Here is a 14,725-nt window from a genome sequence, read left to right on the forward strand (position 1 = left end):
ATCGCTCTCGCTCCAAACGACCTTGTTAAAGCTCAAGTAGCCAACGATTATTCTGATTCTTTCCCCCTCTTCAATGGAATCCTTCAGGGCTGTTCGCTTAGTCCCACCTTGTTTTCTTTTGCGATGTTAAAAGGTCAGGAGTCAATTGTTCTACATCTACTGCATGTGGACTGTGTTGTATTATTCACGTCACATGGGTCAGTGGATGGTGCCGACCACAAACTTCACAAAAGTCTTAAATGGGATTGACTTTTGGTCTACGAAAACGGGTTCAGAGTTTTCTCCTGAAAATTTAGGTCTATAGTTTTTATAGTCGGCGTCTCACGATTTCTAAATAATCATTATTATTAAAATTTGTTGTTGTTTTGTTCTTGTTTTTTTATCAATGTTATTTATTTACTTGTACTTATTTACTACTAAATTGATTATAACCTCGTTATTTATATGCTTTGTAAAAGGATCTTTGATCCATATATATAAATAAAGTACATTTTCAGCTAATTACAATATAGTTTTTCCCAAATAAAAGATTCAAGCCTTAAAATTTCGTTGAAATTAACACATATCAGATTGAATTGTTTTTCTTTGGGGGTTTTTGTTTCAGCAGTCTCGTTTATCTAGATAAAATCAATTTAAAGGCTTATCTTTCAGACTTTTCAACTTGCAGACACCTGCTGCAAGTAGCGCGATCGGATCGATTTCGCTTTTCAATTAATCGAGGGCTTGAAATTGGATCGAACTGGGTTCGGGATTCGGGTCTCTCTTGAATGGAGTCTTTTTCGTATTTATATTAACCTGAAATTCATGTACATTTAAAATAATAAAAGATACATAATGTCTACATTTTTGATTCCAATCTGTTCAGGTCCTGAGTCGAAGGAGAGGGCCGTTTGGAGCGAGAACGAAAATCGCCTTTCGGCTGTTTAGCTGGAACATTCTGTCACGTGTAAGTCTCGTTAGTTTATTTCAATGTTAATTTTTTTACTCATAAATAATAATTGGATAATTAATTCAGGCGCCTTTTGCCGAGTCATTTAGTACCGATTTACAATGTCAGTTGGAACTTTGTTACTTTTATTCCTGGCGATAACTATTATAGCTTTACCAATTTTGATTAGGGGCCTCGGCCAAGTCTTGTTCGTTCGCTCGGCACCTGTAAATGAAGAAACAATGGGGAAAAAACGGAGGAAGACGCAGGAAGTCAACAGCAAAGAGCCAGTGGACAACGGTGAGATCTATGATATGCTGACTGTTTTATTTTATTTCCCAGTTATCCTCTCACAATATGCTTCAATTTTATGAAGTTTTGAGAATCAGGGTGTTTTTTTCTTTGATCTACCTAATTTTAACCTGGGTTTCCACTGGGTGAAAAAAATCACTTGCGAAATGCCGTCTCGGGTTAAACATTTCCATGCGTTGAAACATTTTGCAACATAGAAGCAAAACAAGGTGAGCCATCAATTGCACAAGACAAGCATGCCGTTTATAACTACACAAACTGCTGCATCAGCGTATGCTGTCATGGTGGTACTATTTTAAAAAGAAAAATGAAGAAAACGCTGTCGGTGGTCATAAAATTAATTATTTCATGGGCAAACCCCAGTAGTTTTCATTTTTGTTTTAAGAGTACCAATAATTGGTCAAATTTGATGCTAATTTCCTTCCACGCCTCTCTCTTATTGTTATTTTTGTGAGTTTTGTATTTAGCTTCCCGTAAAATTGTTAGCTGTGATACGTTCAGATAAGTCAAATGCACTCCTGGTTCATTCTCTTGAGAAAAGTGGATTTACATGGAGCGAAACGCTTTTGATGCGCAGTAAAAAACTGACAGCCAGTTGACACCCCAAAACATCCTTGTGCCAAAAGATTCACAGTCCTGGCTAAATCTCCACAACGCGAGACAAGTTTCATAAGTGAGTTTCGTGCAGTGGAAACCCAGGTTTAGAGACATCATTTCATTTTTCCTGCAACTCTGCAATACATTCTCCATGTTTGGTCGATTTTTTTGTCTTTGTTACTAGACAAATTTGCCATTTTATTATCACATTCTTAATGTGAATTATCTTTTAACATGTGAACTATTATCTAAAAAAACATTTATATTTGGAAGAGTAAGTTGTTGAACTTCTAGATTCCCCGTTAATTTGAATGTGAAAGTTGTATAAGGGTTGCAGATCTATACATTTACTAGAGCACATATTTATGTAGTTGAAATACCCTTATAAGTAATATGAACCCTCGTTTTTTTTTTTTTTTAAAGCCCATTTGTAAATATGTTGGGTTTGAAAGCAGGGCCGCTGGTTTCGAACCCGGGACCTCACAATTGCGGCCATCTCTTTATTCTTTAATATATACACACAGTTTACAATTTGGAAATATGTATTGCAAAAGAATAAAGACGTTCATTGTAGTCTGTTAGTAGCTAGAAACTATTATTTATAAGTAGAGCCCGGGTTTATATACACTAAATTGTAAAAAACCTCAATTTGTTCTAAAATTTTTAAAATACACAGGATGAATGTCAGAGATGTTCTGTAATTATTATTCTCAAAACTTTTAATCCACATAACGAAGGTGAGCAAGCAGAGACAGAAACTTGACATTATCACACATATCCTTTGTAAATGTGAAGCATTAGTCCGGTTATGGTACAGCCACTTTAATAAGACAATTCTCTCAACAAAAGAGGTACATGAAGAGACACTAAGGAAAATGCTTAGTTTTACAGGAAAAGTGCATTTTCCAAGGTATGAATATAATTTATAGGGGTAAGCCTAATGAATACATTTGTTTTTGCGTTGACTAAGTCGTCATTTTTCTTTTTCTGTGCTGATAATTATTTTTTTCATTTTAATACGTTTCTTTTTTTAACTTCTTTATACTTATCGTGACTATTTCCCCTGATCTTTTATCTATCTATATACACCGCTTGCTTGTGCGTAAAAAATTATATTTACAATCTCGGGAAATTTTTGAAAACGAAGGACACTTAAATAAAAGGTGTACTTGGCAATATGGGCACGTAAAATCTCGTGACTGTGTAGAAGTAACAACATGTTTTGGATCTCTAACTTCAGGGGAGGATTCGATCATCAAGATGTGCGGCTGTTGGGATCTAGTTCTTAAGTTGTTTCCAGCAATAGGAGATTCTAAACATTCCACAGTTCGAATTTGATTGGTAACAAATTCAATGAATTGGTGGTATGAAGGGATTTGATCAGAGGAATGTTTATTTTCGAATCCCCTTTTGGTGTAAGGGTCAATATTTTTAAAAGCAAGGGAGAAAAGTAAAAAATCGGACAAATCCTTTATACCAAGAGCCTTAATGGCATTAACTGAAGTTTGATGGACACTAAGAAATTCCTTAAGACCAGGTAGAGTTTGGGAACTCAAGGGTCTAAAGTTGAGAATTTTCGCAAGATACATTGATGCTATTCTTCTGTCGTTCTGAAAGCGGGTTCTTAAAGCATCATAAGCCAAGAGATAATTTTCAGGAGATAGTATAAATCCTGAAATGGTAGACAGAGCTTCACCTTTTAATGCAGACTTGAGATATTGAAATTTTCGTGTTGTTTCCAGAGAGGAGTTGTGATGAACTAATGAATTGTAAAGTGCAAAAAACTCAGGCCAATCTTCCGTTGTACCGCTAAATTGTGGCAAATGTATTGTAGGGAGCGGGTTACATGAGGAATTATGACTTTCATTTAATGCCATCACAGGTTCGACTTGCTTTTTCAAATCTAAATACGCCGCTTTAATGGAAAACAAAACATCCAAAAATGCATTATTCGCCTTAGAAGTATCAATACGTTCGTCAGTGGGCAAAAGGGCATTACACTGAATTATTTGAAGATTCGCATCTTCGAATTTTTTTCTCAAATCTATCGTTTCATCGCAATATAATTCAACAACGCTTAGTTGATCGCTTGTTGCTGTTTTAGTGCGATTCCAGATAAATGTTATGCTGGCAAAGGCATCCTCTCTGATTAAGAGTAATTGTTCAATTTTGGATCTGATTTTGATTGAAGCATATTTGTAAAGCTAGTGATTGTAAGTGATAACGAAATATGAATAAATGAAGGCAAGAATTAAAATTTACGGAGGTAAACAAGTAACAAATTTATATTTTGTTTTTGAAGTGTATGGTGTGGGTACTCTAATGAAACTACGTTTTATGCAAAATATGAAAAAATTTACTAATTAATTGGTTAAAATTGCTATCGAAGAATATTGTTCGTTAAAAAAGGTAACTTTATTTAAAACTAATCGAAAAGGGTTTGGGAGCAGAACGGAAAGATAAGAGGTTTGTACGAGAGGTATAGGTGTAAATAAACAATTGTTAATCCCTGTGCTAGGTTTGATAAATTCTTTAAATAGACGACAATTAGTTTTCAGAAAAAAAATTTAATCCGGCCCGGAGGACCAAATTTTATGTGCACGCACTGGTCGGTCGCAATAAAATTTGGTTAAATAAAATAAAAATACAAAATAAAATAAGTACAAAATAAATTAAAATACTAACTTGTTAACTGTGGCTGGATTTTCTCGACAACCAGGGAGGAGAGCCGTTTAATAGCTAGAACCTGCAATAACTCTGGCCAAAGATAAAACAGAATCCTAGTCTATTAGTTAACTTCGGGGTTCCGTCCGAACCCTGTATGATGTGTCGCATTAAGGATGCGGGAGGAGACACTCGTGTTATTTTGAACGCGATAATTAACAAAACGAAAGAAAAAAAATGCTTCTTGAAAATAAGAGAAAAACTGAAAGAAAACTAAAGGAAAATCACTCTTGGAGGCTAATTAACAGTGGACAGTATGGAAGCGAGATGGAAGCGAACAGGACTAGAGCAGGACTAGGCAGTAACAGGACAAGATTGTGGGGAGGGAACAGAGCTAGGATAAATTCTAGATTAGCAGCATTTCGGAATCAAAATAAACAATTATAATTCGCGATTTTTGTTGCGAAGTGACCATACTGCATCTCACGATTTCTGAATAATAGTTTTGATCTTTATTGAGATCGTCTTCAGAGCCTGGAATTTACAAAGATTGTTTAAATTTAACAAATGCATGTAGGATGTGGAAAAAAGTGAATTGTGAAACAATGCAAAAAAAAATTTTATATTCAATTTATATTCAATCAAAGTATTTCTACTCACTCAAAGTATTTGACGCAGAAAACAAACGCTTTGAGTGAATAGAAATACTTTGATTGAATATAAAAATATTTTTTGCATTGTATAAATTTAACAAATACATCTAGGATGTGGAAAAATTGAATTGTGAAACAATGCAAAAAATATATTTTTATATTCAATCAAAGTATTTCTACTCACTCAAAGTGTTTGACGCAGAAAACAAACACTTTGAGTGAGTAGACATACTTTGATTGAATATAAAAAAATATTTTTTGCATTGTATAAATTCACTTTTTTCCACAACCTACATGTATTTGTTAAATTTAAACAATGTTTGTAAATTCCAGGCCCTAAAGATGATCTCAATAAAGATTGAAACGTTGGTATGATAAAGAAAATGTTTTTCTGAAACCCATGTCACACCAGACCGCATCTCACGATTTCCGAATAATCATCGATTAACGGTCACTAATCACCACATAGTAAAAATAATTTTAGATGTTAAAAAACAACAAGCAGCTCATTTATGTGTAAAACTAATTCAAACTTAAAAATATGTAAAATCTACGAAATCCTGAAAAAATTAGTTTAAATAATTTTAATAATTAAATAAAAATATTGTTTTTTATGTTTTTAAAAATTATTATGAATATTTATATGCTTACGATTATTAATAATATGTATGTTAAAAAAAAAGAAGTGATTTATTGATTAGTTGGAGCAAAATTGAAAAGCAGAAGCTGCAAAAGAGAATTGTTGAAAACAATGGTGGAGACGAAAAGACTTTACTTGAATCCTTTTCCCACAGCAGTGGCAAATATGTGAAGGGAGTAAAGTTGGCTGGAATGGTGTATATTTGAAATAAGGGAAAAATTAAAATCGCCTACCGCCCCGGCATAAGACGCTTTTGTCAACATGTGTTCGACAGCCACAGTGAAAGTGGCATGATCTGAATTAAAATTGACAATGAGATGCATTTCAAAAATAGTTTCTGTAAGCTACAGTGTTTATCGCCCAAAAATATTTGTACTTCGAATAATTCTTTTCATCTTTGAAAAAGATGAAGGGAGCATACTTGTATCAGCAATTCATTCTATAACAGCTTAATTGTTTATATTTCAGATTTTAATTTTCTTTCAGTTTTATTCTATATATTTAATTCGTTAATTTTCCCCAATTCATTCGTTGTGGTGTCAAAGAAGTTTTTCAATTTTTTTTGCAATATAATCCTGCTGGGGATTTAACTAATTTCTGTTTTGCATTGAAAAGAAAAATCTAGCATGCTATTTTAGAAAAAGTTGAAGTTCCCACTTTTGGCATTTTTTTAGGTTGAAAATGTGAAAGAATAATGACACTGACGAATCAAATTTTCGGCTCTTGCCTTTTTTCTCTCATATTCTTAAATACCTTTTAAATAATAATTAAATAATAGTTTATTTATTTATTGTAATCAAAAAATTACAAATTAGCCCTATTCTCCAAATTTGTATATTTACGTAGAATAAAATTTGAATCACTGTACCGTGCGGTTCATGATACAAATAAATACCAGATCACCATGGTAGTTCGTGTTAGCAAAATTATTTGCTTACAAATCAGGGCTCTGTTTATAATTATTCTACTCAATTACAAAATTATCACATACTTTTTTTCATTGTAGTGTGTTACGTATGATGCATACATAAAATAATAATGTAAGGCCTTAAAAAAAATATTATATTACATTATTATAATTTTGTTTGTTTACACAATATGCAAAATATGTTTATGTCTCTGTGCATTGTTTTCTTTGAGTTACAAAATTGTCAATTTTGTTTTGCTTTACCACTAAATACTTTATCTTTAAATTTGTAACAGGTAGTAACAAAAATGGTTGCCCTCATGTTGACAAGTCGATTGGCCTCAACCAAGTGAAAAAGTCAAAAAGTGATGTTTGCGAATCATGTTTGAAGCTCAAGGAACAACCTAATGTTCAAGTATGTAGCGACATATTATTGCTATAACACTAAATTTCTGACTAAATGTTAATCATTTCAAGGTGTCTGGGCCATGGATTTGTCTAAAGTGTGGTGTGAAATCTTGTTCTCGTGAGCACGGCTTGGCTCATTACAAAGTCCCACGGTCAACTTGTCATGCGCTAGTCATTAATATTTCTGACAACAATGTATGGTACGTATTTTATTGTAAAAACTGAATAGTTTGTATAATTTCATGTTTTTTATTTTAATTTCTTATCTTACAGGTGTTATACGTGCGAAGCTCAAGTACCAGCTTCCACTAGTAAAAAATTGAAGTCCTGCATTACAGATTTAGAGTACATGAAGAATGTAAATATAAAACTAACAGACCCGATTGCTGCTTCTGCCAGGTGCACAGAGAAGGAAAATAGCACAGCGAGCAATATAAATCAGAGTTTGTTTCCTTTGTTCTTTAATAATTTTTATCTTGTAATTGAACTGCCACATTCATTGCTCTAATTTTATTTTACAGAATTTTTAAATATAAAAAAAGGCTTAGATATTCCAGGTGTTGTAGTAAGTTGAATTATTTATTTTATGCTCACAGACGTGAGTTTGTTCTGTTATAGAAATATTTTTTCTAGGGGTTAATCAATGAAGGAAGCACATGCTATGCCAATTCAGTGTTGCAGTGTTTGACCCGAACCCCTAAATTAGAAGAAGCAATTTTGAGCGATTTCGACAATCCTGTCCAGCTGGTTTTGGACAGTGGTCAGGAAGTTGTAAGTAACTTTGCCAATGTTCAGTCTTACACTCACCTCGATTCAAAATATAATTAGTTATATATGAGAACAAAAACCAAATTTAAAACCATTATGTCAGAAAAACTTTTTTTGCACTGCTATTCTTTAATTGAATAAAGTAAGCATTTACCATAGTTAAAAGTTTAAATTGTTAAAAGTTTATGTTGTTTGTATATTGTTATTTCTATTGACATTTAAAAAAAATTATTGACAAATTATTTTATCTTTACTAATAACTATCAGAATTAAGTTTTAAAGGGGGCGTCGGTGGCTGCAACAGTTTAGGCGTTGACACAGCACTCATCTCTGTAAGGTAAAGGTCCCGGGTTCGAATCCAGCGGCCCTGCATTTGATCCCGACATACTTATAAATGGGCTTTTTTTTTCAAAAACCCCGGCACCCCAAGGGTTGATATAACCTCTGCTGTTGCGAACCCTCGTAAAAAAAAGAAGTTTTAAATTTTCTTTTAGGATTATAAATGCAATTCCAGTCAGAACCTTATTAAATCTATTCTCCAGAATTTTGATTATTAATAATTATAAATGTAAAATTAATCTGTGTGGTAAATAGCTGTAAAAACTGGCAGTTGAAGCCACCCTTGAGTAAGTTATGCTCCAAAATAAAAGTATGCCCAGATCCATTTCCATCCCCTTATTTTCAATTTAACAGATGGCTATGCAAGCCAAACGAACATCACATTTATATTTTTATATATAATTATATTTTTAATAAATAATTAATTTTTTTGCTGCTGTTTATTTTATAAATTTATTATTTTTATTGTAGGTTGTTGATTGTTTACTGCGGCATGGAATTTTATTTACAGAACGTTTTCGACTTCATGACTTGAGTCCTCTTCAGTGTTAATTACGTTTGTCTATCCAGTGGAAACACATTGTTGGGAAGTCCATGTAATTACCACCGATGAGGACTCATGCTATGTAGAAAATGTGAGTAAATAAAATTCCATGCTGCAGTATAGAATCAATAACTTACAATAAAAATAATAAAAAAGAACATCACATTTCTAATACCACACCAAAAATAAAAAAAATTGTTTATTGCACTGATAAAAGGGAGTCAGATAAAAAAAGCAATTATAATATTTTCAAGTTGTTAATTTTTAATTCATTAATGGACAAATTCCCTATTTTTTATTTTATTTTATTTATTTATTTTTTTTTTTGTCTTTCCTGCATTATTTAGGCTTTTTAAAGTTGTAGAGAATTGTTAATCAGTTTTTGTTTGTTTGTAGGAATTCGAGATCACACGCTGTGACTGCGATCGTCTCATTGAAGAATATCTTAAGTTCCATCGAACTTTGACAAGTAAAGGTGCAGATAAAGTCAAAGTATCAACCGCTGTTGCAATTTTAAGAGAACTTACAAAAAGGCATCCACACTTTATGTGGGATGAGCAGCACGATGCTCATGAATTTCTGAGACTGCTCCTAGATACTCTACGCACGATAATTCATCAGGTTTGCTCATTGTAAAATTATTTGATTGTTAAAAATAAATACTTTGATTTTTCTTTTTCAGTCCTTTCAAAATTTAATTATGAAAGAGAAAAATTTGTTGACTCCCGCTATGAGAAAGAACGTCAGCCCAGAACTGAAGAAAGAATTGAAGGATATAGATAAAAAATTGTGCCAAGTCAAAGACTTTGGACCTGAAAAAGTTTTTGGAGGACAACTTGTTAGTAGACTGCAGTGCAAAGAATGCGGTTCATCTTCAGAATCAATTGAAAAGTTCATGGATCTTTCTCTTCCTGTGTTAACGACAGAGGTAGTCATTTTTAATTTGCTTTTACTGTATTTATTACTTATTCATTATGATGATTTGTGGCAATTTCAGTCAGAATTAACTCCTCTTCGTAAAAAGGGCGGGCAAGGCGTTAGCGATCCAAGTTTTATGAAGGGTTCTAAAATGGACAGTTACGTAAGCAAACCAAAATCTCACAAGGAGAGGCGAAAAGAGAGGAAGGAGCGAAGAGATAAACTATTACTTTCATCAGAGGATTATAAAAACTCAAATGACAGTGAAAGCTGTGCAAATGGGTTTAATTATAACGGTAATGTGAACTCAGATGATGCCAATCAAGCAGACAATGAATTGGAAACTAGTGAAATTGGGGCATTGCTAAGCAGTGATGAACTTAAAACAGAGGATTGTGGTTTTAAAACTTTAACAAAAAATTCGGCAGTTGGTAATGATGCTCATGACTCACCAATAGACAAACAAATTTTAGAAACATCAGATAAGGAAGAAATGAAGGAGGACATAGGTTTTCAAGAAGACATATCGAGTGAATTAACTACATACAATAGTGAAAATATTAATTTAAAAAATTCTAAAGAAACTCAATGTGATCAGGAAATTTCTATGAAAAATCCTTCTACGATCCAACCTGAGCAACGTGCACAAGAGGAATGTTTGATAGAAAATGGTAAGTTTTTGGAGTATGTTTTTTAGTAGTTGTAAGTTTAGTAGTTGTTTTTTTATAAGCAAAAACAATTTACATTTGACTACTGAGAAAAATAGAATAATTTTAACAGGAAAAGCCTCCAAGCCTCCTCCTTTGGCAAGGTAGTAGATTTGAACCAAATTTTAAATTTTAAAAACAAAAATCTCATAATTATGGGGAGATATTATTTAAAATATAAATGAAAATAAAAAAATAAAAATATAATAAACATAAATAAAAAATATAATAAACATAAATAAAAAATATAATAAACATAAATAAAAAAATATAATAATAAAAAAAAATAAAAAAAAATTGTTATGCAGTTTTAAAGGTTCTTTATTTATATTATGCACATAAAATTACATTACATCTTAATGTAAAAATAATAAAATGTGGAAGTAAATATTAATTATGTCATTAAAAAATTAATGGTTTATGTTTTAATATGGTCTGGTGCCCTTTGTATAAATGATTTTTTAGTGACAAAAAAGAAAACACCCCACCATATGTATACAAACAAAAATTTTTAGAAATCCTAGCGAACCTTCCGCATGCTACCTTAGCATTTACTGATGGGTCGAAAAGCTCAAATGGAGTAGGAGCTGCTTTTACATCCAAGTGCTTTGCATATGGGTGAAAAAGAATACCCCGGCTCTTGAGGGATGTGGATGTTCACAGCCCATGCACATCCTTTCAGGAGAGCCGAAACAACATTAGTTCAGCAATAACATCACGCTGTTTATATAGTTCTCATCCCTCTGCAATGCGGCTGGCCCTCCGGGCCTCTCCCACTCTGGGGCCATGGCCCCTCCGGTTCGCGTGATGGGGAGGCTGCATTGGTGTATGTTTTAAGGCAGCTATGACCCTTAAGTGACAAATGGTGAGAACACATTGACAAAAATTAACAGCTGTATATAACAAATTTAGAGAAAATTCGAACAAACTTTGGGCCTTAAGGAAGTAAACAATACATGGAAATTTAGAGGAACAAAGGAAATGTTCAAAATGTAAAGAGGGGAAGCGGCTCCATTTCAATATGTACAATGCCCTCCCTCTCTCACATCTCACTCTCTCTCTCTCTCTCTCTCTCTCTCTCTCTCTCTCTCTCTCTCTCCCTCTCTCTCTCTCTCTCTCTCTCTCTCTCTCTCTCCCTCGTTTTCTCTCTCTCTCTCTCTCTGAAAAAATATTTTTTTTAAATGTATTCCCACGTTTGAACATCTGGCCTTTTACCCTAACTACAATGTTATACTTATCATCCTAGAGATGAAATGCTATAGTGAAACAATTAAACCTTGAACTAAAAAATATAGTGTTTTTGTAATAGGTGTAAATTATCAAAAGCCAAGGCTGTCCTTTTTACATGCCACTTCTGAATAAACAGGCAAATAAATACCTTGGAGACATTTACACATAAACACCATTGTTGGTGTTTTGATAAATGGCTAACTTAATTGTACAAAAATGTTTTCTTTAGAAGTCTTAATTGAACAGTTGATAGTTTAACTGTTTCTATTATATTTTCCTGCCTCTGGTTAACTTGCGACAAATGTAATTGTCTGCTTTTAGGAAAGGAGGCAGTAAGCATGAAGGGGGGTGCATTAATGGACAACCTTTGCAATCAGTTCTCCAGACTTACCGCAGAAACGCCCAAGTCAGAAAAGGACGAAAAAACACAAAATACCCTTACCTGGATGAAGTAAGTCAATCTCTTATTGGATGGAATATTGAAATGTAAACAACCTGTGTAAGTAAAATTATGTTTATTCCCGATGCATTTCCCTTGTAAATCAGGATCACTCTTATCAAAGCCAAGAAATGATAAGAATGTAAAATAAATTTAAAAATATGTGTGATTAAAATACAAATTGATCTCAAATACCTGATTTGGAATCACTGGCAATAAACTGTATTTTACTTACTGGTCTACAATTTATCTTTCCATTCAATAATTATGAAATTAGTAATAAGTCAATTTCTATATAATATTGTAGAGAAAAAAAATATTTAAACAGTATCCATTTTTATTTTAAGCTGGTCACCGGAAAAACATATGGATGCAGGGAAATGGACATCCAGTGAAGAATGGTAAATAATACGTGTAGCTAATTTGTGGTAAAATTCTTTAATTTATTATTATATAGGTGGTGTGAGAACGAAGAAGCCAACCAGATTTTGCCACCAATATGCTGTAATAACAAACACTGCCCTTCAGTTCATGCAAAAGTATATAAATTTTTACAAATTTAATTAATTATGTATTTTGTCCTATGTATTACTAATATTTTTTTTGTAAAGAGTAAAACAATAGCTTTTGAAGATGGCATACCTGTGATTTCATCGATGGTCTTTGGCGGAGGGCGAAACTCCTCTGTAATTCAATTGACTGATATCAATCTCAACAATATAAAGGCTGATATTATTAGGAAAAAAGTAGACGAGTGAGTAAATCGTCATGTAAAAATCTTGTAAAGTACTAATTCTGTTTTTACAGTTATTTTGAGGTTGGGCCTGATGGCTTTACCGCTGGTAGTAAAAAACTTAGCCAAGCTTTAGACTATATGCTAAGTAACTTTGAAATGAGTTACGATCCTCAGTCATGTCGAAAGATGTACCCGCCTTCTAATGTTCCATTAGAAATGTCCGATCGAGTTACTAGTGAGACAGAATTTGGTGATTTATCAACATCGAAAATACCCTCTAGTGGCTACCAATGTAATGGTATGTACTTGTTTACTAGATTCAGACAAATTAATAAATTTAAATTCCAAGTTTTTAAAAGATCTATCATCTTAACAGTTTTATCATTATTAATAAAAATAATAGCACTAGCTTTTTCATTTCAACCAAAACCTTATATAAAAAGATTAATTACTTGAAAGAAGTAATTGATCAATCAGATGACTAAATATAATGGATTTAATTAATAAAAATATTAAAAGAATAGAAAAATAAAGAGAAAGAAAACATAAGTCACACATCAAAGTATTTTAATATAACTTTCTAACCAAATTTAAATCTATTTAACTCCATTAATTTATTCACTTTTTAAAACTCATTTTTAGAAGCTGAGGATCGAGAAGTGCAAGAAGCATTTTTCTACAATAATCAAGTGAGTAAAGACTGTTTAGAAATAGTAGGTGAAAAAACCACCTTTGGTGAGACACTTGAAGCAATGTCCAATGGTGGACGGGAATCTGATGATGGCCTCTGTATATCAAATTTGTATGACATGGAAGAATTCTTAGAGGTCTGTAAAAATACGTTTTCAAAACAGAATTAAATATATCATTTTTTGGTGGTTAACGTATTCCAATAAAATTTCCATTATACGAAGCAGGAGGAAATGAAGATAACTAAAGTGGAAAATGAAAACTACAATGACAGTTCGATTGAAAAATGCTTGCAAGAGTTCATCAAGGAAGAAATACTCACCGGGAGTAACAAAGTCGGCTGTACAGAATGTACAGCCAGGGCCAACAAAGGTAATGTTAGAAGAAGTATTTACATTCTTTCCATAATTACTTTTTTTTTCTTCTAGGTAACCCTGATGGGAAAACAGTGTACACAACTTTCTCAAAACAATTGCTCATAAAAACCGTACCAGAAATAGTTATTTTACACCTTAAGAGATTCCAAGTTCAAATGTCTTCTATTCAAAAAGTCAACCGTCAAGTCTCGTTCCCTATTATTTTGGATATGGCACCATTTTGTAGTCAAGCTAAGGTAGGATAACAAAAAACAGCACAATTAAAACACAATAAAGTGAAATTCACTGTACAGTTGATTTTATTTCAAGGTACACAAGAGTAAGAATATACTGTATCATTTGTTTGGAGTTGTCAAGCACTCAGGAGGTATTAACGGTGGTCATTACGAGGCTTATGTTGCTGTAAGTATTATTTGTTGAACCAGTACATTTGTTCTACATTTAGATGAATGAAATTTTTAGCAATTTGACAAAGATGCATTTATACCAAATGGAAGTGGAGAAACGTGTAAGCCCAAAGTACAATGGTACCGTGCTAATGATAGGAATGTTACAGTTGTAACAGAGGAACAGGTTCTTTCTACTCAAGCTTACCTACTTTTCTATAGGCGGATACCTTCCTAACACCAGATTAATTATCAGAGTATTTGTGAATTCAGTGATCAGTTGATAAAACAATTGATTTATCCAAACAGGGCTAATTAAATCGAGTAATTGTCTTGTATGTGAAAGATGGATTTTTAAATGTCTTCGATGAGAAAAATGTACTATATATACATATATATTTTTTTTACTTGTAATATAAATGGCGGGATTTTTTTTCTTTTTCTTTCTTTTTTTAATATATCTTTCTATAAATTAAACAGGG

General features: G+C 32.7%; 1 protein-coding gene across 2 annotated transcripts; it reads left to right on the forward strand.

Moving 5' to 3' along the window:
- Positions 1-708: 708 nt before the first annotated feature.
- Positions 709-14,588, forward strand: LOC106665104 (ubiquitin carboxyl-terminal hydrolase 16). 2 transcript variants are annotated; one of them, XM_014391308.2, is made up of 20 exons: positions 709-946; positions 1,119-1,228; positions 6,998-7,116; positions 7,179-7,309; positions 7,383-7,552; positions 7,631-7,674; positions 7,743-7,880; positions 9,157-9,381; positions 9,443-9,688; positions 9,758-10,349; positions 11,937-12,066; positions 12,402-12,455; positions 12,512-12,593; positions 12,666-12,808; positions 12,862-13,088; positions 13,433-13,617; positions 13,705-13,852; positions 13,909-14,093; positions 14,167-14,259; positions 14,320-14,588. In XM_014391308.2, exons 2-20 carry the CDS (start codon positions 1,171-1,173, stop codon positions 14,479-14,481), a joined length of 3,132 nt encoding a protein of 1,043 aa, XP_014246794.1. In that variant the 5' UTR covers positions 709-946; positions 1,119-1,170; the 3' UTR covers positions 14,482-14,588. The 2 variants fall into 2 exon arrangements, with proteins under 2 accessions (XP_014246794.1, XP_024081641.1); XM_024225873.1 differs by having other exon boundaries at positions 710-946; positions 13,708-13,852.
- Positions 14,589-14,725: the final 137 nt, after the last annotated feature.

The sequence above is a fragment of the Cimex lectularius genome, unplaced genomic scaffold (assembly GCF_000648675.2).
Source record: "Cimex lectularius strain Harlan isolate CLEC.00 unplaced genomic scaffold, Clec_2.1 scaffold32, whole genome shotgun sequence".
In the NCBI taxonomy this organism is placed as follows: domain Eukaryota; kingdom Metazoa; phylum Arthropoda; class Insecta; order Hemiptera; family Cimicidae; genus Cimex; species Cimex lectularius.

Excerpts from the sequence above, each read along its gene's own strand:
- LOC106665104 (XM_014391308.2), top strand. The coding sequence starts at position 1,171 with ATGGGGAAAAAACGGAGGAAGACGCAGGAAGTCAACAGCAAAGAGCCA. Across the intron at positions 12,456-12,511 it reads TGGACATCCAGTGAAGAATG|GTGGTGTGAGAACGAAGAAG; the intron begins GTAAATAATACG and ends ATTATTATATAG. Across the intron at positions 12,594-12,665 it reads GCCCTTCAGTTCATGCAAAA|AGTAAAACAATAGCTTTTGA; the intron begins GTATATAAATTT and ends TTTTTTGTAAAG.